General features: G+C 41.9%; 1 protein-coding gene across 2 annotated transcripts in view; it reads left to right on the forward strand.

Moving 5' to 3' along the window:
- CCDC102B (coiled-coil domain containing 102B) overlaps window positions 1-26710 on the forward strand; it is an 88790-nt gene that overhangs the window by 21207 nt on the left and 40873 nt on the right. Inside the window, exons 5-6 of one of the 2 annotated variants that reach the window (XM_028737443.2) lie at window positions 3691-3807; window positions 14455-14664. In XM_028737443.2, the coding sequence (XP_028593276.2) occupies window positions 3691-3807; window positions 14455-14664 (327 nt within the window). The remainder of the gene's footprint in view (window positions 1-3690; window positions 3808-14454; window positions 14665-26710) is intronic. The other variant, XM_028737444.2, reaches the window with a different exon arrangement.

Consider the following 26710-nt stretch of genomic DNA (forward strand, 5'->3'; position numbering starts at 1 on the left):
GGGGGTGAGGTGGTGCCATGCTAGCTTCCAGGCTGGTGGATCACTGATGCTTACGGGGGAGGAGGAGAGGAAGAGGGGTGATGTGGCAGGGAGGTCTGTGTTGTGAAAATGCACCAGCAGAACCAATATGCCACTCCTGCTGATGTGTTTGCACTGTGGTGACCCAACCACCTTGTCACCTCTTTCCCTCTCATAAGCATCACCAACCCATCTTCCAGCACCCCAGTGTAGCAGGTCCACCCCAATGGGCAATCCGCATGTTCCCAAGACTCTGGTTGAGGGGTTGTTGCAAAAAACAACAATTGTTTCAATAAGACAAGGGCAATTTCTCCAGGGAATCTCAAACACCTCCATAATCTTTCCTGTGTTTTTTATGTATCTGCAGCTCAGAAACACCCTAGTTTTTCCTCCACCTGCTTGTTCTTTGTTAGAATTCTTGCTCAGCTGCAAGTTAGATTTCTGCTGACTTCAAGATTGTCACCCTTTTTTCCACATGGACGTTTGTTGCCCAGAATAAGTGTGTGTGTAGGGGGGGGGGGAGGAAAGTACTTTCACCAGCTGTTGGATAGGAGGAAAGATTTGCAAGAGTCAGACCAATCTCCCTAATGACTGTCAATGCTCCATATGTTAGGAAGAAGATTGTAGTGAAGTGTTGCTTCCTTTAAATAATAAACAAGCAAACTCAACTTCAAATCATGAAGACCAAGCATACCCCGCTGTCACATTCACATCCTTTGCAGCAAAGGGGCAACGAACAGCAGTAATACAATGCGGTTTCAAGTACCATTAAAACGTTGCGTTTGATGGAAGCACGGTACCATCCTTTGAAATGTAAACCAAATATCTGTGGCGAAACCTTGAAACACATGTGGGAATTAGCAAAGACTCTTTCTGCTTCCTGCAAAGTTAGGATGTCATTGAGGCAAATTAAGAGATGAAAGCTCGTGTTTTTACGTCAGATCTTCTGGTTCAGAATGCCCCAAAGCAGCTGCCCTTTGGAGACTTCAAATTAAATTAGAAGAAATAATTGCTATAATCCCTTTGCCTAAAACAATTTTTTCCATTTACATAGGGTTTTGAACACAGTTTGTATAATCTATTACCACTGCCACTCCTGCTGGTTTCTTCTGTCATAATCCAATCAACTACTAGAAAAGCATGCTAATGAGTCTTTAAAAATCCCATTTGGAATGAACATCAGGGGCTCCAGCTTTCCCTGCCTAGTTGTGGAATCTAAATCCGCAAAGTTCTCAAAAGCAATCTAGATGAAGCAAGGCGATACACTGGATTGTGGTTTTTGCTTTCCTGTGATGGAAATTCTTTTCTTCACTATGTGGGAAAACTTTATTATAGTAGAATGGAATGAGAAATCCCTGATAACATATATAACATGACCCCCACTAAATCAGTTCCGGGTATGTTCACAGTATCTTTCCATCACATAGAAGTAACACCCTATTGGCCTGATCCTGAATTTGCTTCAATTGGAAGTTCAATGAGGCTTAGTCAGTGCACACAAGATTACAGACTAAGGGTGTGTATACATTGTCGCTACATCGTTATTTCCTCAGATTGGAGCAAAGCTATTTTGGCAGTAGACACATCAAAAATAAGAAATGTTCACGGCAAATGACAGGATAGATATGGATTGTTATTGCAAGCATCAAGTATACAATGCTTCCTAAACCAGCAAAGTGACCATTAACGTTAAAAATCTGGCAATGGAAAATTTCTCTGGTGCCTTCCTTCCTTTGATGCTCTAAGCATGTGCTTATTTTGCTTAATGGTTAATCTAACCCAGGTATTTATGCAGTCCAAAAAAGAGAGAGTGAAAAGTGAAAATATTCACCCACTTTAACTCTCCAATTGGCTCTCCAATTATGGAATCTGATTCCATGTGAGCTCAGGCAAGCCCCTCCCTTGTTAAATTTAAAAGAGTCTTAAAGATTCCACTTTTCACCATGGCCTTTGGAGCTCAGTCTAAGGTACTGGATGCTGTTCTTTGGAGCTGGGTGGGTTACTTTGGTGGTATGCTGGCGTGTATCTTCCTGAGGTAGAATTGGATATTTTAATGGTTTTAACTAGTTTTACTGTTAGATTTTATGGATTTCTATTTGCACATGGCCTCGAGCCACTTTGAGAAGCAAATCTTGTTTACAAAGCAAGCTAAAAGCTTTTAAATATATATATATATATATATATTTAAAAATACACTGATTTTACAAGTTTTTACAACGAAGAATCCAGTACTGATAAGAGGATTTTGGAACTTCATTCTTTCATTGCTAAGTGCATTTCTGGACTAATACTTTATACTGGCCCATCTTAGACAGCTAGGCCCCAAATTGAAGCATTTGACATCTGTTCTTATGTTGTATTTTGCAATAAAATACAGTAGTTTCACTCCTGGCACTTTTCATTGGCTTTCCCAATCTGTTCTTTTCAAAGGGGGCCATCCACATTCATTAAAATCAATGTGGATTTTGCTATTGTGAGTCAATGAGGCAAAACAGAAGAATGGGCCCAGCAAATCATCATTCCTTCCATAAAATTGTGCTTGAAAAAATACTCATTATTTTCTCTTTGTCTCTGTTGTAGTGTTGGTTTATGCTTAACTGTGACATTAGAATGGGTGATTCCTTGTGATAGTTTCAGCCTATAATTGCCTATAACAATTGGAGTTTTCTGTTTGCCTATGCTAAGCTTTGCAGTGGTGGTATGAATTTAAGTGTTCTACACTTGTGAGAGCTCCTTGTGTGTTTTTAAACCCTGGAAAACAAGGTTTTAAACCTCCTCATGTTCATAGTGTCTTCCACCTTCAGAAATTCAGGCTCCAGGTTGTGGAGGGTGACGACAGATGCAATGCAGGGAAGGAGCTAGAGCCTTTGAGCAGGATTCAACTAAGCTGTTGTGCTACAGAAGGCACCATAAGAACTCCCGCTAGCACAATGGGACTTCCCCCTTCTCTCACACATAATTCCACAGGTCAGGTTGGGAGAGTGGGCACAACCCCCCAGAACAGAGCACAGGGTGAAGAGAGGGGAGATCGTTCCACTAGGCAAGCAGAAAGACATGTGCTGATGGAGCAATCTCCTTAGCGTGATGTTGCATTCCTTTCTGTTTCCCTAATCATCCCGCTCATGTGCTAAGATAAAGAGTCACAATCCAGTGAGTTTATTTAGCAGCATATTTTTATGTTTTAAGCCAGGGGTGAGTAACCTCAGGCACAGGAACAAAGTTGGTCCTCCAGGCCTCTCTCTTTCATCCTAGCGATTCTCTCCTGACCATATGCTCACCTACTGGCTACATCCTCCTTGAATGATTTTGCCTAGCTGGAATGCGTTCTTGAATTGTGAGTGTGCCTCTTGCTTGCTTGTCACGGAGGAGTACAGAGAATGTGTGTGGGGTGGGTGTGTGCCTAAAACCTCTGGCTTTTATAGGGCTGGAATTTAATTACTGGGCAAAGGTGAGCATCACAGACATTGCTCTGTTTACTTTTGCATGTGGAGCTGTTTACCACTGAGATGTAGCAAACCTGTTTTTGCCTATAAGAGAATGTGCCCTTCAGGGCTAAAAAATTGTTTCCTTACCCCTGTATTAGGCCATCTAGAGACTATCATTCAGATGATGCTTGCAGATGATATCCTAATTTTTCATGTGATGAGTGATGAGCCAACTTCTATTTTTCAGTTTGGGATACATAATGATGTACATCAGACTGAAGTAACAAGAATCACAGAAGGATTAGAAGAAGACCCTGGACCCAAATCTCAGAACTCTATGAAGATCTGGGACTTACAAGCAGAGGTATGTTTAGATATTTCTGAAGTGTGTGTTTACACAACGAAAGTTTATAGATCCTTTAGAATTATGTTAAATATGCTTTCCTAAATATATGCAGAACACATGGGACCCTGGATGTAAGTAGTATTTATATCAGGGGTGAAGGTTTCTATGGGAGCCTATTAGGAGTCTGAAAAAACATATTGGAAGAGCACATTCAGTACATCTTGGTTGGAAAACTGTTGGTTGAATAGTTTTTAAAAACTATTTTCATAAATTCAGTTATTTTTGTCTTTGGGAATCTGGAGAAAATGAAGAGTTAGAATAAATGTTTACCGTATTTTTCGCTCTATAAGACACACCAGACCACAAGACGCACCTAGTTTTTGGAGGAGGAAAACAAGAAAAAAAATATTCTGAATCTCAGAAGCCAGAACAGCAAGAGGGATCGCTGTGCAGTGAAAGCAGCAATCCCTCTTGCTGTTCTGGCTTCTGCGATAGCTGCGCAGCCTGCATTTGCTCCATAAGACGCACACACATTTCCCCTTACTTTTTAGGAGGGAAAAAGTGAGTCTTATACAGCAAAAAATACAGTATATTAAGGGAGGGAAAGGAGAACAACAAATTCTGTCTTTGAATAAAGGTAAAGGTAAAGGTACCCCTGCCCATACGGGCCAGTCGTATCCGACTCTAGGGTTGCGCGCTCATCTCACTTAAGAGGCCAGGAGCCAGCGCTGTCCGAAGACACTTCCGGGTCACGTGGCCAGTGTGACGAAGCTGCAGCTGGCGAGCCAGCACCAGTGCCGCACACGGAAACGCCGTTTACCTTCCCGCTATAAAGCGGTACCTATTTATCTACTTGCACTTAGGGGACCGAACGGCGGGAGCTCACCCCGCCGCGGGGATTCGAACCGCCGACCTTACGATCAGCAATCCCTAGGCACTGAGGTTTTACCCACAGCGCCACCCGCGTCTTTGAATAGTTTGCTACAAAAGGGGTTTTAAAAAGGTAGAGTGGAGAATGATTTATATATACATGACTGAAGGGCCATGTACAAGTTCTTTGGATGAATCAATTTGAGAGACCCATTTTCCCTCCTTAGTTTCTTTGTGTAAACTTTAAAATGACTATTTGAGAGTAGAGATGTTCAGGTAGGATTCTAAGTTTTGTGAGATTAAGATTAGGTGTGAGTTCTTGAATACAGTCATATAGAAAATGTCCCCCCCCCCCTACAAAATAGAGTTCTGCACAAGAATGTTATTGAAAAGTTTGTCATTTAGGACACCATGGTCTCCTAATCATTAAAGATACAGTTTCCACTATGGAATTTCTAAAAGACAAATTTACCATACTTTTCCATGTAAAACATTATGCTTTCTTACTTAAAAACTATGGTATGTTAAAAATTTGGGCTCATCTTATACATGGATAGGTGGCTTTTGCGATACATGCATTTTCTAGCACCCCCCTAAAAAAAGCTGGACAACTCCCCCCCCCCAAAAATGGTGATATCTTTTGCCACAAATCCTTATCTCTCTCTAGCATATCTTCATAGAAAATTTAAAAGTGTTTCCTCTCCCTCACTTTTTCACTAATGTGAAAAAGCACCCAACCACAGCACACTGTGTATAAACCCCACACAGGGAGGCAGCAAGGCGTGATTTTCCTCAGGACGACAGTATGGAGAAAAGGGAGGTTTAATATGTTTCCCTTGCCTCCAACTGATCCTGATGGGAAATTACACCCTCTGCACTGCTGCATGGAGAAAGAAGACAGAAAAAACTATCACTGTTGCCACAGAAAACAGTCTCTGAAGAAAGGTGTTTTTTTGCCAGTCCCCCCTGTAGATCACTTGTACTTTCTGAACAGTGACCATCTACCCCTAAATCTTAAAAGGACTGAATTTTGGGAACCCTCTAGATGTGGGCTCGCCCCACAGACACCTGATCCTAATGCTCCACAACAAATAGGTAGATCCAGAATTAAATGGTCCCCTTATGTTAATAACAATTTTAGCATTTGGACACAATCAATGGAAGGTCAACTCCTCTGGGCTGATCTGACTTCCAACGACAATGAAGAGACCTCCCCAATTGACCATTATAACACTTTAATCCGAAAACTCCAACCGTTATTGTCAAGACTCGGGAGACCTAACCACAATGAGCCCCTTACCAACAAAAAATGGTTTGACCGCGAATGCGTCCAGGCAAAACTTATACTCAGGGAATGCTTTAAGATCTTCCAGCAAAATCCTAACCCTATCACCAAATTAGAGTTACAACTTAAAAAAAAGAACTACAAAGAGTTACTAAAAACGAAAAAAAGAACCGCAGACTCTCTCATCTGGCAGGCCCTCATAAAAGCGTCAATAGAAAAAGACAATACCAACTTCTGGAAAATTATTTCCAGTCAAACCAAAGCTCCTAATGAGGGCACAATAATCCCTGCAAACTCATGGGAAGAGCACTATAAAGTACTGTTTAGGGAACATCGTCCTTCTGCACTGCTTAACATCCCCTTAGATAATGATACACCATGGCCCCCAACATCTGAAACTGAAATCACTTCGTTAATTCTACAAATGAAATCTGGCAAAGCCCCAGGAAGTGATTTCATTGTCGCTGAACTTCTGAAAGCGCAAATAAACTGGTGGGCCCCGGTTCTTGCAAATCTATTCTCATATATAGATAAGACAACTGAAATCCCTAAAGATTGGGGACTGGCTATAATTGTTCCTATATTTAAAAAGGGCAACCCCTCTGATCCATCTAATTATAGACCAATTAGTCTTCTGAATGTGATCTGCAAACTTTATACAAAACATCTATGCCTAAAATTATGTGAATGGTTAGATCATAATGACTTGCTAGAAATTGAACAGGCAGGGTTTACATCTGGACGTTCCACCATAGATCACTGCTTAGTGTTAGATTATTTTGTCTATAAGTATGTGAAACATTGGAAAAAGTCATTGTATGCGGCCTTTGTGGACCTAAAGGCAGCATTTGATTCTGTATCCAGGGGTAGGCTCTGGGCCAAATTGGCCAATATGGGTATCAACAGAAGGTTATTACTTCTGATGATTAAGCTTCATGAGAACAATACCCTCCAGATAAGACTCGCACAGGACGGCAGACTCTCTAGAGAAATCCCAGTCCAAAGAGGTGTTAGACAAGGATGCTTATTAGCCCCATTTTTATTTAACATCTATGTTAACTCCCTGATCACATGTTGCCGTGAAATCGAAACCCCCCCCCCCCCCCCGTGTTCTCTAACGGCAGAAAAGTACCTGTTTTAATGTATGCGGATGACGCTGTTCTTCTCTCTCAAACCAAAGTGGGTCTGAAACGTGCCTTAGGAAAGTTTAGTGACCAATGTAACACTGAACTGTTGACAATTAATTTTGCCAAAACCAAAATTGTACATTTTAACCGCTCCTTCAGGAAAGATAATTGGAGCGTAAAGGGAAACGCCATTGAACAGACTAAGACCTTCCAATACTTAGGCATTACTTTCTCTTATAATGCCAAATTGTCAACACACCTGACCACATCAGCTATATCAGCAGAAAGAAGTACAAATGCCATCCTTAGATTATTCAGAAGGAAAGGAGCTGGCTTCCTCCCGATGGCCCTAAAAGTTTTTTCAGGCAAAATCTTTAGCCCAACTCCTGTATGGCTCTCAAATTAGCCCCTCTGCCAACCTTAAGACCCTTGAAACAGTACAATCAAAATTCTTAAGATCATTATTTGCTACCCCAAAGTGTACACCTAATGCAGTCCTAAGGCAAGAGGCAGGACTGCCCAGAGTGGAATTAAAAGTCTGGGAGCAAGCAACATCCCTCTGGCTGAAAATCCATTACAAGCCTAAGGGACTGTTACCTTGCTTCCTGGCCGCAGTTCCCTATCCTCCTTGGCTTATGCAAATAACTAATAAGATCAAACAAATTGGCCTAAACCCTGAAAATCTTTTTATTGGAGCTCTGAACAAGGCAAAAGCAATTATCATTCAGAGACTTTACGATGTCGAATTACAACAAGAAGACACCCTACTCCCGGAGGCGTATAGATGTTTAAAAGCTTGCCCTAATTTTGCAGCTGCCCCTTACTTAACTAACATCACTAACGAAGCTTATAGATGGGCTTTCTCTAGAGCCCGTTTTGAGACAATGCCCTCAGCAGTGCTGTACGGCAAATTCACGCGGGTACCAATGCATGCACGTCTCTGCCCCTGTATGTCTAATAAGGTAGAATCTGTCACACACATCCTTCTATTTTGCAAACTTTATAGTGAAGAACGAGTTCAACTTATTTTGCCGCTTTTATCAAAATTTATACCCTTACAACACTATTTGGAATCCTCTCCCGAATTCCTACGAAAATACCTTCTGGAAGATTCCTCAAGCTTAATATCATATGAGGTGGCCAAATTTTGCACTTTAGTAATCAGGAAGCGTAAATCGCTTCTGTTGAATGGCACACTGCGAAGTTCCCTTGTGTAATCCTTTTTTTTCTGATGTTGTTGTTGATTTCTTTTTGTTTGATCTTGTGGTGTTTAGTGTTACTGGCCTTTGCCGCAATAAAACTTGAACTTGAACTTGAACTTTCTGAACAAGAATGGGAGACCATTTGAAGCAGCGTGGGAGTTGGTGTCTAGTTCAGTAGGGATGGGATAATAGGTAAGACTTTGCCCTTCTGTAAGCTGGAGCCTACAATGAAATAGTAGCATTCATTTACAGCAGGGACGTCCAGCTCCCAATAGACTACGATCTACAGTACTCACAGTATAAAAAAAAAACTGGCAGTGATCTACCCATTGTCAGACCAAATTTGTCGAGCTTTATTTGGGAGGGGGAGATTGCTGAGGGGCCAGAGATCTACCAGGAGCACCCCGCGATCTGCCAGTAGATTGCGATCTACCTGTTGGACATGCCTGATTTACAGGATCGCACCTGGGCATCCCAGACAGTATATTTTCAACAGCAGCTGTTTTCAGACATTTTAACATGATGAAACCATTGTATTAGTTTACTGCCAAAAGCTTGCTTGCGTGTTTATGAACCTGGAAATGGGAAACTGGTAATAGGCTGGTGGGAAAGTCTTAAGGGAGGCAAAACATGAGATAAAATGAGTAGTGTGGATGATCAGATCTGCTTATCAAGGGCATAATGGTATTAAAATGCTCTCTGGATGTCATTTGCTCTATGCAACCTGTCGTCAATGTATAGTCAGGATACCTCAGAAACTATTGTTTCAAACTGCAAACCATATATGACTGCTCTGCTCTCATTTAAAACCTGTGCAATTGTAGCATAGCTCTTTTGAACACTAATAGTCTTGTATTGATTTTATTTTGTCCTTGTTGAGCTCTTTAAATTTAAAACAGCTGTTTTGCCAGTAGTTGTTCAGGATAGCCTGAGGCACCGCTCTGTTGTCTTTAACAAGGATTCATGACCCCCTGGTGTAGGAAGTCTTTAGGTCATTTTTGGGTTGCTTGTTTATGAAGAAAAAGAGGGTGAGCGTTAAAAATGGACTTTTCAGTAGAGATTATCAGAGTAAAATTTTCCCCAGAAACATAGTAAATTGATAATAACTAACCTCCTCTGCTGTGAATAGGCTTCTGTATGATGTAAAGTAGTAAAAAGAATACACACACACACACACACACACACACACACACACACACTAAGAGAATTGTTCCCACAAGTGGTTATGGTTCAAAGCATGCATGACAATTGCAGTCATTTGTTTAAAAACTGCCCTAATTATGTATAAAGCAAGAGACAGTTATAGAACAAAAGGGTCACAGGGATGAGGAGAATGGAACCTTTCCTTTGGGGAATGGTCATAGCTCAGTGATAGAGCATCTGCTTTGTTTGCAAGAGGGTTCTAGGCAACTTCAGGCAGAGCTGAGAGGGGCCTCAGTCTAAAACTTTGGAGAGTCATTGACAATCAAGGTAGGCATTACTGAGCTAGATGAACCAATAGTCAAACTCACTAAGAGGCAGTTTCCTATGTTTCTCCCACCACCTTCTGTTCCTAGGTTGTGTTCACACAGCAATTTATTTGGGGCATCCCCAAACTCGGCCCTCGAGATGTTTTAGGACTACAATTCCCATCATCCCTGACCACTGGTCCTGTTAGCTAGGGATGATGGGAGTTGTAGTCCCAAAACATCTGGCGGGCCAAGTTTGGGGTGCCTGCCCTAAGTCTTAATTTCCACATTATATTTGAGCTTTCACACAATGTAAATCTCACTTCTGGGAATCTAGAGGAAGTTGAGAGCTCATTTCCGTGTTAATTGCTTCCAGGGGAAAAAATCATTTGCAAATCCATTAACCCAGAAAACCGCGGGGGTAAAGTGACAAAATTAGGGGGAGTAGACCAGCATACAGTTCTTTCCTGCCTATTTTATGGGAGAAAGCATACAGGGAAAAGAAGCACACACATATGGAAAGGGTGAGAGAGTAGCGACATCGCCCAATGACATTTGTTGTGTGTCACAGCACACTCACGGGTGTGACTGAAATTTAGCATGATGTGCTAGTATATTGGTCAGAAAGCCATAGTTCCAGAAAGCAACCGCTACTGCAGTTTGAAATGAAAGCAAGATGAAGATGCTAATGCAATATTCCCCACTTCTGAACGAAATCTTAGTCTCTCCCCACTCCCCCAAGGCATTATTCCCCTCAGATATTAGGAGTGAGCTTGCCTGGGGGTAAAGTACTTGGAAATATAAAAAGGTAAGCAAGCTACTGCGTATTAATCACAACAGTTCTATTAAATTATTATTAGCAGGCATCGTTTTACAGTCTGAAGAACCATGCCTCAGCTACAGTAATAAGTAAAATGTCCTCTCTCCAATCAAAAAATGAAGAAAAGCCTTAATGTAATAGATAAGTACAGGCTTCCTTATCCTCGGCCCTCCAGATGTTTTAAGATTACAATTCTCATCATCCCTGACCACTGGTCCTGCTAGCTAGGGATCATGGGAGTCGTAGGCCAAAAACATCTGGAGGGCTAAGGTTGAGGAAGCCTGGATAAGTAGAACATGTCTTTGGAACATTTTGAAATGTTCCCAAACATATAGCCTTCGAAAGAGTTCTGTATCATATCAAAGCTTGCACACAAATACTAGGCCAATCTTTGTGTTTTCTGTGTGTTTTGTTCTGTGGGGACTACACAAAGATATAGTCCCCACATTCTTTTAGGTATTTACTTTATTGCAATGCAGTCTTCAAACTGAAGAAAAGCAATCCATTTAATAGAAAAAAATCCATTTAATAGAAAAAAATCTTTTTATTCAAGTAAATTTTTTGGATATGTGAACTGAAATTTCTCAGATGTCCAGGATAAATATACTTGCCTTTTTACCTCATATCTGTGTCAGGCAGTCCTACCTGCCTAATAGTTTGGCTGGAATTCACTCTTGGGTGCTTTTGTAATTTCTTTCCTTTCCTGAATCCAGTGAAGAATAAACATTACATTGATTAGTCAGCATTGCAGAAAGATGAATTGCTTAGGATGGCAATTGAGGACCAAACTAAGCATTCTACAGCAGATGTTGGTAATATTTGTCTGCTAGTTCTGTTTGCTTTTTATGAAAAGCAGTCTTCCAGATTCAATCATTAGCCTTCAAAATTCTCACTTCTCCAAATTATGCAATTCAGTTCTCCAACCCCAAAATATGCACAAAACACATATATATTAGTGAAAATAACACAGAAAATGGGGACATTGCTTGTAAAAATATGTGCATTAGGTAACATTGCATAAAAATGAATATATTAGAAGAAATGCTGGTGAATTTCCGTAAGGGCTTTAAGGGAAAAAATATTATAAAGTGTTGCAAAAAATAAGATTGGAAAAATGAGAAAATGAGGAAAATCCAAAATGGCAGTTGTCCATTGCTAGCTGCAATGTCCCTCTGGAATGTTTTTAAGGTGTGAGAAGCTTTATCTGAGTACTCCTCATGTTGCAGTACTTATATTTTCAAAGGATCCACAGATCACACGGACTAATGAGTTGACAAGACTGTTTTTCATTTCCTACCTTGTTTCCTAACATCTCCATCGATGTCTTCGACTAGCCATAACTAGTGAGCAATAGGTTGTTGTTTTTTAAATGGTTGCTCTTTGCCACCAAACTAGTCTTCATCTAAAAATAAATTGGAAAGGCAGGGATATATATATATATATATATATATATATATATATATATATATGCTTTCGTAGATTTTCACGGGTATAGGTATGCAGGTTTTGGTGTCCTCGGGTGTCTTCCCGTGTAAAAGTTGGGGTGTCTAGGCGACGTTTCGACGAGGTCTCACTCGTCATCTTCAGGCTGGTGCTTTCGGCTTCTTGTTACTGGAACAGAGCAGGATCTCAGTGTTTGAGTTCCTATAAATACTGTTGAGGGGTGTGGTGTATAGCCTCCAATGTTCTGGGCCGAGAGGAAGTTCCCAGGCTAGTGTGCCTTTTCTTCTTTTGTTCCTTAGTTGCTTGAGGGATATCTTGAGTGATTTCTTGAGTGATATCCTGAGTACCACTTAGGTGGGTCATTAGGTGTGGATTAGTTGCTAAAGCCTTTGTGTCTTGACCTCTTGAACTTTGTGAAGAGTTTTTCTGAGAAGATGGCTGTAGTTGTGCTCTGGCTTGGCTTCGTGTATAGGGGCGAGCTGTGGTTTTGTGGCCTGTGCCAGCCAGATCTGTGTAGGGATTGCAGGGGGGTGCAGCATCCGGAGGTGCCATCATGGTTTGGCTACTGGATGGTGTCTGTAATTTATCTGTGGAGAGGGTCTGGGTTTGGGTCTGGTGTGGTTGATTGGTGATGGCGTTCTGTGTGCCTCTGGATCTGGTGTCAGTTTTTGTGGGGAGGGCTAATTTCCAGATGTCTGGCAAGACTCTCTAACATGGAACATCACCACAAGAGAATAATCATGGAAGCCATCGAGATAGAGAAACACCCTCACAACATGAACAAGCGTGACGACACATCCCGCTTGCCAGACATCTGGAAATTAGCCCTCCCCACAAAAACTGACACCAGATCCAGAGGCACACAGAACGCCATCACCAATCAACCACACCAGACCCAAACCCAGACCCTCTCCACAGATAAATTACAGACACCATCCAGTAGCCAAACCATGATGGCACCTCCGGATGCTGCACCCCCCTGCAATCCCGGCACAGGCCACAAAACCACAGCTCGCCCCTATACACGAAGCCAAGCCAGAGCACAACTACAGCCATCTTCTCAGAAAAACTCTTCACAAAGTTCAAGAGGTCAAGACACAAAGGCTTTAGCAACTAATCCACACCTAATGACCCACCTAAGTGGTACTCAGGATATCACTCAAGAAATCACTCAAGATATCCCTCAAGCAACTAAGGAACAAAAGAAGAAAAGGCACACTAGCCTGGGAACTTCCTCTCGGCCCAGAACATTGGAGGCTATACACCACACCCCTCAACAGTATTTATAGGAACTCAAACACTGAGATCCTGCTCTGTTCCAGTAACAAGAAGCCGAAAGCACCAGCCTGAAGATGACGAGTGAGACCTCGTCGAAACGTCGCCTAGACACCCCAACTTTTACACGGGAAGACACCCGAGGACACCAAAACCTGCATATATATATATATATATATATATATATATATATATATAATCACACACTGTGTGTATATATATATATATATATATATATATATATATATATATATATATATATATATATATATATATATCCTGGGTTTTACCAGAGCTTACATCTTCTATACTTTTGTGTTGATAGTATGAACAATGAAAAATGCAAGTTAGTCTAAGAAATCAACAAACCTGGCTTCAGATACTTCTTCTTTTCTTCTGTATGACCCTTGGTATCAAGTTACGAAAAGACAGTATGGATGTCTTTCTCTATTGTTATGAGTTTGTGGGTTCAAGACACCTATAATTTATGGATTTAATAGGTGTTAGAATTTATTTAATGCTTGTAGAATTAAACTGGAAGTCAGACTCTTAGTAGGTGGATTCATCTTCCCTTGTTAGAATATCACCTGACAGATAGGACATTAACAGAGAACAAAGACAAGGAGATGGGCCATCAGCAAAGCAGAGACTCTCTGCGCAAATGGGTGGAGCTCCACCCTGAGCTCTGAGATTGGTAGTCAGTAGACAAGGCTAGAAATTTTGTTAGGAGGAAGTTTTAGGATTTCAGCTTTCTGTGGCATGATCAAGGGGGAAAGGTATCGGTCTGTTGAAAGCAAGTGAGAGAGTGGGGCCAGAGCACAATGTGGACCACCTGCTTTGAATTGGGAGCCTGCAGCAGTGGGAGAGATGGGATTCTCTTGCAGTGTAATGCTTTGAAGCCCTACACTGTAGGCTCAGGTTATATATATATATATAAATAAACCATATAGCATAAAGACATGTAACAGTATATAAGGAGCTAGGAGCTCCATGCATAAATCCCAGCAGAATTCTGGGAGCTGTTCTGTATGTCATAGCTGTTTGACATCTCAAGCATATTAAGAACCCTGGATTAATTTGCCTAAATAATAGTAGCATGGGCCCACAAGTTTAATTTGCCTACAGCTGTGTGTCTTTTCCAGGAAAAGGGTTCTTGTCTTCACAGATTCTGCCATCTTCCTCTCCCATTTTCCAGATGGAAATACCACAGCCTGAAAGTACATCAGTATGGGAAAGAAGAAAAAACCTTGAAATAGAAAATCAAGAACTGGGTATAGACAACAGAAGATTAAAGGCCAAGATGAAGGATCTTCAAGATCTTCTGGACAGAAAAAGTAAATGGCCTGCAATTCATCTGTGTGGAGATCTCAAGATACCATACAGTGAACTGCTGGGGGAAAATAAGGTATGATACTTAGTTACTTAGTTCAAGCATTTCGGCAGGGGGTAGTTTGAGCTGTAGCAAATACTTCTCCCACATTTCATCCTCATCCCTGACTTCCACATTTTAGGTGGGGCTGTCTCATGGGGAAAGTGCCTATACAGAGACCTGCACCCAAGCTAGAAACCTGCACATTCTACAGAGTTCTGCACCTAATGTGTGAATATTTCAGTGGAGCCTAAAAGCTGCATAATTTTGGAGGTGGAGCCAGTGGTGGGACCCCTTTCTACACATGATGCCACCTGACACAATTCATAGCAGAAGGGAGCTTTAATTGAATTTATTATCAGCATTCTTTTCTGCATAAAATATCAATTACCCGGTCATGATTTCTGCATTAAACATGTTATTAATTATATTTATACTTCACACAATAATAGTACAAATAAGCATCAAAGGAATATTATTATAGCTATAAAAAGGCACTTATTTTTCAATGAATATTTGAAGATAATTGCTTTAGCAGTCTGCCAAAAGTCAGGGGGTTTTGCAGTGGGTCAGCCAAACAGAATTTTATAGGATGCATCCACATTGGCTGTTTGTGCATGATCTGCTATGGTTATATGTGATATTCATGATTTCAGACAATAGCTTGCATTGTAAATCACCAGAATATTAATGAAAGCATATCTATAGCAGCCTATAAGACTGCTATATCTGGATGACCGAAACACTATTAAGAAGCAATAGAGTTAGAATGGATCAGGACACTGATCAAATAAAGTCCTCTCGTGTGTTTAGAGTTTGTTTTGAATTGCTTCTTTTTGGTAGCCCAGACCAGGACCACATCTTATGGGGGAAAATAAAATAAAACGACAAGATAATGTAGCATGAACAGAAGATCATTTATCTTCATTGGATGTGTTGCCAGTGCTTAATTTGTAAAATGAGCGGTGTCAGTGCTCAACAGTGCCAGATGCTATCACAGGAGCTTTGGGCTGACTGTCAATACAATACTGGGGGGTGGGTGGGGGTTGGGGGGTTTGAATTCTGCATATACATAGAGGCATTTATCCCTCTGGCCAAATGCAAAGGATGACATGCAAGTCTAAGAGTTCGAGGATCCAGTTGTTGTAAGTCAGGCTGGCTTTAAAGGTACACCAGAAAAACAACAGAATACCCAGCTCTCAACACCCCAAAGTACAAAGACCATGCAATTTACTCATTAGTCGAAGAAGTCTTTAGGTTTCCATTTTCTAGGCAGGCTAAAAGGTAAAGGTAAAGGGATCCCTGACCATTAGGTCCAGTCGTGGCCGACTCTGGGGTTGCGGCGCTCATCTCGCTTTATTGGCCGAGGGAGCCGGCGTACAGCTTCCGGGTCATGTGGCCAACATGACTAAGCCGCTTCTGGTGAACCAGAGCAGCGCACGGAAACACCGTTTACCTTCCTGCAGGAGCGGTACCTATTTATCTACTTGCATTTTGAGGTGCTTTCGAACTGCTAGGTTGGCAGGAGCAGGGACCGAGCAACGGGAGCCCACCCCGTCGTGGGGATTCGAACCGCTGACCTTCTGATCTGCAAGTCCTAGGCTCTGTGGTTTAACCCACAGCGCCACCCGTGTCCCACAGTGCCACCCGTGTCCCCACAGCGCCACCCGCAGGCTAGAAACTACCAAAGATATAGAGCTGGGATAGGTGAATAGCTAGTGTTGTGCCCTCCAGATCTATAACTCCCATTATTCTTAGCCAATAGTTGTGCTACATGGAGCTGATGGAAGTTGAGGTCCAGCAACATTTGAGGGGCAAGCACATTGGGTACCCCTGTTGTAGACCTAAGAGAAAGGGAAGGGGGACAGATAAGGAACTAAGTCTAGAGAAAGGGGAAACCAGCCTGAACAGGAGACACCACAGAACAAAAAGGATGTGAGATTTAGAAAAATCCATCCCAAGTTAAAATCAAGAAGCCAAAGGAAATAGTTTGGGGGTAGCATTTACAAGCCAAGCATTTAAGTTCTTACTAACTTTGCATTCAGTGGTCTGGAGGAGCAGCAATTACAGTGGTGCCCCGCAAGACGAATGCCTCGCAAGACGGAAAACCCGCAAGACGAAAGGGTTTTCCGTTTTGGAGGTGCTTCGCAAGACGAATTTCCCTATGGGCTTGCTTCGCAAGACGAAAATGTCTTGCGAGTCTTGCCATTTTTTTTTCGTCCCCCCCCCCTTTTTCTAAGCCGCTAAGCTGCTAATAGCCGCTAAACCGCTAATCCGCTAATAGGGTTGCTTTGCAAGACGAAAAAACCGCTAGACGAAGAGAATCGCGGAACGGATTCTTTTCGTCTTGCGAGGCACCACTGTATTCTCAATGTGTGTAGTAGTTCCATGCATTATTGCTCACTTGGGCAGCTGCCTCAAGGCCAAACTAAATGAGACACCATTAAAGCAATTAGCTTTTTAAATATGAATGGGAGCTTTCCCCTTTATGCACATAGCGGGTATTGGGGCTTGATCCAGACTGAGAACCAGGTAAAGGATAAAAGGTAAAAGGTCCCTATCCTGTGTCAGGGTCCCAATCCAGATCAGCACCCTTGTGCTTGCTATTTACATTAAAACAACAACAACACTTGGTAATTGTGTGACTGGTGTCTTATCAAGTTTAAAGTAAAGGTAAAGGGTCTCCTGACCATTAGGTCTAGTCATGGCCAACTCTGGGGTTGCGGCGCTCATCTCGCTTTATTGGCCGAGGGAGCCGGCATACAGCTTCTGGGTCATGTGGCCAGCATGACTAAGCCGCTTCTGGCAAACCAGAGCAGCGCACGGAAACGCCGTTTACCTTCCGGCCGGAGTGGTACCTATTTATCTACTTGCACTTTGACATGCTTTCGAACTGCTAGGTTGGCAGGAGCAGGGACTGAGCAATGGGAGCTCACCCCGTTGCGGGATTCGAACCGCCGACCTTCTGATTGGCAAGTCCTAGGCTTTGTAGTTTAACCCACAGCGCCACCCACGTCCCTTATCAAGTTTAGTCCTCAATTAATACTTTAGCTGGTCCAACCTACATTTTATTTCAAATTCCCGCTTGGATGCCAACAATCAAGTGATTGACAAGAGAACTATTTACAAAGGAAAGGAAAAGAGAGAGTCAGTCATGGGAGCTCCATGCATATGAACACAGTTCTAAACCAGCTTTTTCAACACCACTGCTTTCTGCACAAGAACCAGCCTATGGACATTGCAGGAGGCTGGACTAGATGATCCTCAGGGTCTCTTCCAACTCTACAATTCTATGAATCTATGATTCCATATCAGAGTTGCTACCTCTGAGATATATACCTCAGATAATAGACTCCCACCCTTAAATAAGTAACTAGTGTGATGGTGCCTCCCTAGCTTTAGCAGTGTTTCTTGTTGTTATTGAAAGAAAAATAGCCAGAGTGTGTAAAGAAAAATAGAGAAGTGTGTAGCCTTCTCTTTCCGATCATGAGCACAATGCCTTGGGGATAAATGTTGAGACAAGATTATATCTGAATTTGGACCAACTGTGTATTTCTCTGTTCCATGGAGAGACTCCAGTTACATGAAACTTTTAGACTATACTAAAAACAAAATACGGGTTTTATTTCACCAGGCTTTTGTGTTGACCCCTTTACTGTGATAGAATAACACATTATTACTTTTCCACCTTTCCATCTACAGTTTCTATGACTGGTATATATCATATTTCCCTTTAGCCCTACTGCCAAGTTTTTTAGACAGCTGCCTTGATTGCATGAAAGATGTGTATCAAATCTAATCTGCACTGTACTTGAAACTTTTAAAAAACAACCTACAGTTTTTTCAAATATATTATGAATGACTGTAGGAAATGTGGCTTTACTGTATTTTATTAGAGATATAAAACATAGGAATCAAAATGCTTTACGTGGCCTATGCAAGTTTTATATACTTCAACTTTTAACTACTCATATGACAGGCTGAAAGCAGGGAAATATATCATTCACATGGAAATTCATATCTATGTTTTAAAAAACATTTCCCTAAAACTATATTTGCGATCATAGCAGCTCATAGCTTATCTTTAAATACATACATGGGTTACAAGCTTTCCCATGTCAAGAATAGCAAATTGATGACTACCATCATTTGATCTGGATTAAATAGATGGTTGGAAGGTGGGGGGGGGGGAGATTCAGACTAGAAGCATTAGATGTATTTTAATTTCCAGCGATATAGTGAGTTTATCTGGCTAAGTTTCCAATGACCTAAGTAATCGGCTTACAAACTGATACCGTATGCTGTTACAGAGAGAAAAGAAAAAAGGGATGCAGTGGTAGTAGTAAAAAAACCAAGCAGAGTAAGGAGGTCCATTTGCTTTCAGATACGATGTGGAGCCTATGCAGGTTCATCAGATTCACTGGGTCATCACCCCCATCAGTTATACCTGTTCTCCACCCGCTACATTCACTTGCAAACACTTCCCAGCTCCCTAAAATGGGACAATTTCATTTAGCCTAATGTATAGCATGAGATCATCCATTCTTAGCCAGCAGGCCTGTCCATAGTGAGGAAAACTCTTTTTTGTCAAAAGTACACTTACAAATTAGGAAAGGGCATGTCTATCAATCCCAGGTCTCTTAGTTACTCCTAGGTGTGCACCCAATGCAGCAACAGCGAGGCCCCGCCTCCAGCCTCTGCTTATGTATCTCCCCCACCTGGGCTGCATGCAAGCAGGGAATAACTCTGCCTGCATGAAGGGCCATCTTTACTGGGGGGGGGGGGTAGAGGTTTCTGTACATTCTTGGTACGGAGGAGACTGCGACCCACATCCAGTGGAGCTGTGGGCATGCGTTAGCAGAGTTCCGCAAGAAGAGAGACTGTGTAGGTATGCAGCATCAAGAATTTTGCTTTATTTACAGCAAATCAAAACAAAAAAACATGGCTAGTGTGAACAGCGTCTCACACATGCATCTTCTCTGTTCGAGAGCAGGGAACAAATAGCAGAAGAACAAAAGCACAAAGAACGGAAGTTCTCTAGTCTGAGTTTCCGTTCCCACACTTTCAGCAGTATGGAATGTAAATAAGGATCACATGATCCAGCAATGAGAGAATGAATTAGTACTGACATCCTCCCCCATTTCATGACATCATTGCTGCAGACTTTAGCAGAGTTGCAGCTTATTTACAAATACACTCAGTTGTTCTTTGTTAACAACTTTTGACAACAAATCAGCAGGAATTTCCTTTCCTGGCATATAGGACACATTTATGAGCTCCCTGTGGATACAATCCCTTGCATGACATAACTTGATCTGCAAGTATTTGGTTCTTTGCTTACACCCTTCAGAATTAAGCAAAGCTAAGTACGATTATCCTGATAAGCCTGTATAGGACATGACACAGTATGGAATGTAAATAAGGATCACATGATCCAGCAATGAGAGAACAAATTACTGACAAGGGGTGCGGGACACCCTGGTGCCGAATTCTGGGGGGTGCTAGGTGGGAGAGCAGGGAGAGCTCTCTGGAAAGTTTCGCTCACCAAAGCCAGGTGGGGGAGTGACAGGAAAGAGCGAGAGACAGACAGAAAGAGAACACGCCTATCTAGCGACGGGAGCACGCACAGGCTCCAGAACCTTCCCAAGAAGAACTCGTATATGCGCGTTCGCAAGGTCCCTCCCAGCTCCTCTAGAAATAAGGTTGCTCCCACAATGAAAGGCTGCCCAAGATGGCTCTCCATACGCATGTGCACAATGCCCGCCTGTCTCATCTTTCAGACACCTCCCTATGACCATAAGTGCATGTGTGGAGTCTTTACACCGACTCTCAATGTGTGGAGGCAGGAGAAGGAAGGGTGGAAGCCCTTGACACTACACCAGTCTAACCAGTCTCTTCCTCCTCCTGCACCTGTTCTTTACTCTCCAGTCCTGCAGCTTCTCCTGCCTCTGACTCTCATTTCCTGGCTATTGCAGGCTCTCCCAGTTCACCAGTCCTTCTTCCAAGCGCTCATCTCCTGGAGCCCACTCATCTTATTTAGATATAGGAACAGTTCATTTGCAAGTAATCATGCTAGATACATTTTGTACTTCATACGGCCTGCTTTACAGTTTTGTCATGGCTGCATGCTTTCCTGGGACCAGAATGTTTCATGTTTTCTGTTTGACTTCTAAAAGCCATTTGTGTCCTGCTTCAATGTTAGTGGTTAAGCTGGTTATCAAAAACTATAGTGTGATCATTTTTAGCAGCTGAACTGAACTTTCCAAGGTGTCTATTTCATGAACTTCTGATGAAATTCCATTTTATGATGGCCCCATCTCATTTACATTTAAATCTAACCACTTTCAGACATTCTTCTGAAATGTGTGAATAGAATAGTTTAATTTCAAAAGTGGGGATTGAAGGTGAGATTGTAGAAAGTTTATACGGGCAATTTATATTCTAGTGATTGGGACACGGATATTTAAAAGGAGACCAGAGGCATTGTGATAATCAATTAATTCTGTCTGAAATGGAAACGTTAAATCTATGCTTATCACTCATGTTTTGACATTTCTTTGAAATGCAAGCGCCATTGCATATATTTATATCTATGACTTCTGAATATAGATAAATCAGTCTTGATTCAAAATACTGTTAGAAATTGTTGTTCAGCTTTTCCTGTTTGTTTCATATATCCGGCATTAGAGGGACATTTAATATGTTAGAAGTGCAATCCTAACTTCTGATCCATGGCACTGGAGACACTTAGGAAGAGGAAAGCATATCCCTCCACTCACATGGTGTGGGAGCTCTTCCACCACAGATGTCCTGACCTGCCATTCATAATGAGGAAAAATAAATAATGATCACTCTGTATTCTTGAGTGGAATGGGGGAGGACTATAGCTTTTCCTGATCTGAATCATAAGGATTGCTTTTCTAATGAGTGGTTATAAATAAATAAAACACATTGCATGGCAATATGACCTGAAAGTAGGCTGTGCCACCGCAGTAGAAAAGTTGGTTTGTTAATGTATATATACATTTGCCTTCATTGGTTTAATTAAAACTGCAGATCACATATCCAGTACACATTTAATATTAATATTGTACTTTTTATTTAAAAAAAAATGCTTCACAGGTGCATTATAGCCCTATTTGCTAACATTCGGAAAATGCTCCCATAGGATAAGAAAATACATTACCACTCCCTGAAGGCAACTTTGAAAATAGTGGATGCATGAGTATATATCTCCCTACAGATCACTATGTATCTGTGTAATTCCCTATCCAAGTCTGCAGCCTCTCCAATCAGCTCTAGAGAATTGGGGGACAATCAAGGACATTGTGGAAGGTAGTGTGGGGCACTGCAAGGGCAGAGCCCTGAGGCACCCCACAAGTGAGAGCCCAGGGGTCTGAACACTCACCCCCCCCCACTTTCTGGACACGGTCCAGGAGGAAGGAGCAGAACCACTGTATAACAGTGCCCCCAGCTCCCAGCTCCTCTAGACAGTCCAGAAGGATGTCATGGTCGAGAGCCCATCACCCAGGCCTTCCTGGCTCGCTTTTATGAGCCAGGATGGGCAAGGATCAAGGAGACAGGTGGTCAGTTTCACTCGTCCAAGCAGCCTATCCACATACTTGGAGGTAACAGATTGGAACTGATCTCACACAAGTTAACTAGACAGAACTCTGGCACGCTCCTGCCCCGGTCCTGCTCCCACGGTGGTGTCTACCTCTTTCCGAATCTGAGCAACTTTGCAAAATCATTGCAGGAGATCTTGGGTTCCTCACCAGGCACCGGTGGTGGAGGTGGTTCTGTTAGATTGCAAACCACCTGAAAGAGTCTCCTGCTGCTGTTTTCTGCAGATGCAATAGAGGTGGTGAAGAAGGTGCTCTTCGCCATCGCTATCGCCACTTGGTAGGCTTGATGCTGAACTCTAATCCGTGTTCAGTCAGATTCAGAATGAGTTTTCTGCCGCTGGTGCTCTTGCCATCTCAGCAATTGTTTCATCTCCCTCAGTTCTGGGGAAAACCATGGGGCTGTCCGGGCTCCATGCAATTGGAGAGGGCACTTAGGAGCCAGACAGTCAATGTCCCTGGTTAACTCCGCATTCCAGCGGGCCACTAGGAAATCAGCAGAGAGGTCATCAACATGGGATAAAACATCCCCTACCACTTTTTGGAAACCATTTGGATCCATTAAGTGGCGGGGTTGGACTATATGAATCGGTCCCACCTCCCTGCGGAGCAGAAGGGTTGTGACTTTGTCTTCACATGAATGTGTAAACTGATGACTTACATCTCATAAAATGCTTTTGCAATTTTACCTCAAAATATGCTTCATTTTAACAGAGGAAAATACCAACCAATGGGGGTAGTGCAGCTGATGTTAAGTTTAATTTTACATTGCCAAGATAACTTTGAGTAATTAGATAGATCTAAACTTTACAGCAGATACTAAGAATGACTAAGCCAAGGCCTTGATTGGCAAGGGCAGAGGAGTAAAGTAAGCTGTTCTGCATTGTACTGTGGGTAGTTATACAAGCTGTGAAATGCATAAAGAAAGCAGGAGTAATAACATTTTATGGGATTTGAGGAGGAAGAAAACAAATGGGTAGATTTATTATTATACAGTAGTGCAATATCTCATGAAAGATGAACTTGATGAATTGCTTCACAAATCACGAAGAGTGTTAATAATGATGACAGAATGTGAATACTTAGTGTTTGTAGAAAGCTGGAGATTTGTTATTTATAATATCAGCAAATTCAAAATTGGGAGAGTTCGGCATCTAGTCTCCCCTTCAACCTGAAAGTTGTTCAGAGTTCAAGCCCAGTTCATACCGAGCTCACCTGCAGCCAGATATATCTGCCAGTCCCCCCACTATCCAAGGAAATTTCCCCATGTGAGGAAAAGGGGCAGAAACCAGCAGTGGGGAGGACTCTCTGGCGACCGTGTTTCATCCTTAAGGCCTGAATACTCCTGAGCATGGATCTATTTCTGTGAAAGGCTTCAACAGCGAATAATAGGTACAGTCAAACCTCGTTCTGTGTCTGCCTCCGTTTGCGTCTGCTTCACCCAACGTCTGCGGCAAACCTGGAAGTACCGGAATGGGTTACTTCCAGGTTCACCACTCGCACATGCTCAGAAGTGCTAAATCACGCTTTGCGCATGCACAAACGCAGCACTTTGATGTGCGTCATTTCCGGGTTGTGGCGGGGCCTCCAAAAGAGATCCCCACTGTAAGCCGAGGTTCCACTGTATAACAGGAATGAGTGGGAAGATGTTGAACTGCCCACCATAAAACTGCTGGTGTTCCAACTGAAGTGACCTCTCCCTCTCCAAACTGACACCATCAGACTATTCAACAATCATCCTTCCCTAAGAGCAGGGGTTGGGGAATCAGTAGCTCTCCAGATGTACCTATCACCTCTGGGTCTGCTAGCTGGGGTTGGTCAGAGATTGAGACTAACAATATCTGAAGGGCCAAAGGTTTGCCTCCCCTGCCCTAGAGGGAGAAGAAATATGACATTCAAACAGGTTTCCTCCATCCTGTATCTTGCCTTTACTGTTTCACTGATTTGATGTTCTATAGAAATCATTTTGTCAGGTTCTCCTGAAAAGCAGCCTATGAAATCTATAAACAAACAAACAATAGTTTAAAACTATTTCTCAGCTGGGAAGGGGGAATCATGTTCCATAGGAGAATATTTGCCAGTGCATGCAATTTATTTTGCAGTATGTAGGTTAGGAAAACAGATAAAGAAGAAACTCTTGAAGCTGATTTTTTCTGGCCTTATATTGTACATAACTAACACTAACTTCAATAGACTTGCACTTGGGTATTTCCAGAAAGGCTTATGTTGAAAACTAGTGTGTTGAAAACTAGTGTGTGCTCACTGGGTGACCGAGAGATAGTCACTGCCTCTCAGTATAACCCAGGGCAGTCCAACTTCTCAGTACAAGTGGGCCACAAGAGTACTTTGACACAGAACCCGGGAACCACACACTTAATTGAATTTTGCAATATAGTTAACATTATTTCATACAGACAAGTAATATATTTAATTAAATATATAAAATCAAATACACAATTAATACTATTAATTAATATATTAAGCAGATCATAGCCATTCTTTTTTTAAAAAAGAAGTGACCAAAAAGATCCAAAAACAAGGAGGCTGCAGAGCGTAAGGGGAGTTGCTGGGTGGAGGCAAGACCATGAGCAGAAAAGAGAAGGGCGAGGGAGAAAACAAGAGAGTCTTTACTGGCTTTTGGTGGAACAATGAGGGCTGGGAGAGAGAGGGAAAGAGCATGTAAATAAGCATCTCTTATAAAGGGACACGAAAGCAATTGTGCCAATGCATGAGTTTGGAAACTTACCGGTATTTGTTTCTTACTGTAGTAATACCAAGCCTACAAATCCATATACCTTTTTCAGTCTGAGAGACTTTGCATCCAATGGCAGACAGAATCTTAACAATATTCTATTGAGCCATCAACTCAACCACCAATAGGTTTCCCTGACCAGCAATCTCATAGACTCCTCGTGTGTTAGTTTCCTTTCACAGGGTGATGGGTGAAATCTTTGTCTTTTAAGGGTAAAAGACAAGTTGCCTGGTATTTTGATCAAATAAAAGCTCTGCAGTCATCTTGTGTTAGATTTCTGAAATTTATGGCAAGCACAGCAGAAAAATTCCCTTTATTTTCCCCCTCCTGTGTGACAGCTGAAACCTCTTCCACAGATGACTCTGTCATTATGCACCGTCTGTTTCTTTACATTAATGGGCCGCAATGTATGCAGGGAAAATTAATCTTAGGAGAGCCAACATTATTTCATGCTTCATTACATGAAATGCCTCCTAACTCTTTGATTATATGTAAAAAATTTGCCCCCGAGGAAGGAAAAAACCCCCTCAAAAACCTAGCCTATGATGTACAGACTAATGAATTTTCATTAGATGAGATGCAATTTCTCATTATTTTAATTTTTCCTTACAAGAACTCAGTGTGGAACGAAAGCTTAGCTACTGTTTCATGTGAGACACACTTAGATGCACTTAAGTGGAATCTTATCTATAAACTGGATTGCCAATATAAACTTAGTAACGGCATTATCCTTACTAGATTATTGCTAACAAACATAAGGTTTATACAGTGGTACCTCGGGTTAAGTACTTAATTCGTTCTGGAGGTTCGTTCTTAACCTGAAACTGTTCTTAACCTGAAGCACCACTTTAGCTAATGGGGCCTCCTGCTGCTGCCGCGCCGCCGGAGCATAATTTCTGTTCACATCCTGAAGCAATGTTCTTAACCCGAGGTACTATTTCTGGGTTAGCGGAGTCTGTAACCTGAAGCGTCTGTAACCTGAAGCATATGTAACCCGAGGTACCACTGTATAGTATATGACAAATCAAGTGCAGTTTAAAAAAAGTGTTTAATAGGATTCAACAGAGTTGTAGTAGCAACAAACTCTGCTTCACAACATATTGGTGGTGGTGATGATGATAATCCTTCCCTTTCTCCCAAAGAAACACAGGGTGGCAATCATAGCCCACATCCTAGTTGCTTCCCATCCCCAAACTAAAAAGCTCCTGAATCTGTAGCCTTTCTTTTATGAAAAAGGTGAGACCCCTAATAATAGGTATGTGGACACAATAGTTGTTGACCTCTTTTTTTGTAAAATCTCAAAAAAAGAAAAAAAAAGGTTAACTGAATACCGGCTATGTCCAGGAAATTTTGGACACATGGCAACTCTAGTATAACTACAAAATACAAAATATTGTCTATTCCAGGTCACCCAACCACTGCCACAGTGTCCTGGCAGATCAAGAGGAACAGATGACAGCAAAGGTTGCAAGGCTTTTAGCTGGGGCAATCAGAATAAGGTCCACTATTTGACTGCTGATTCAGGATCCTAAACTTTTTATTTTGTTCTGTGTATATCACAATGTTTTTTTGTTGCTATGGCTGACGCAAATAAAGTTTCATTCATTCATTCAAAATACCATGAAATAACCTAGATTTCCAAAAGCAAGCCAACAGGTTCCCAACAGTATATTTTAATATGTTGTGTCCCCGCCCCCAACTTTGCACA

The sequence above is a fragment of the Podarcis muralis genome, chromosome 8 (assembly GCF_964188315.1).
Source record: "Podarcis muralis chromosome 8, rPodMur119.hap1.1, whole genome shotgun sequence".
In the NCBI taxonomy this organism is placed as follows: Eukaryota; Metazoa; Chordata; class Lepidosauria; order Squamata; family Lacertidae; genus Podarcis; species Podarcis muralis.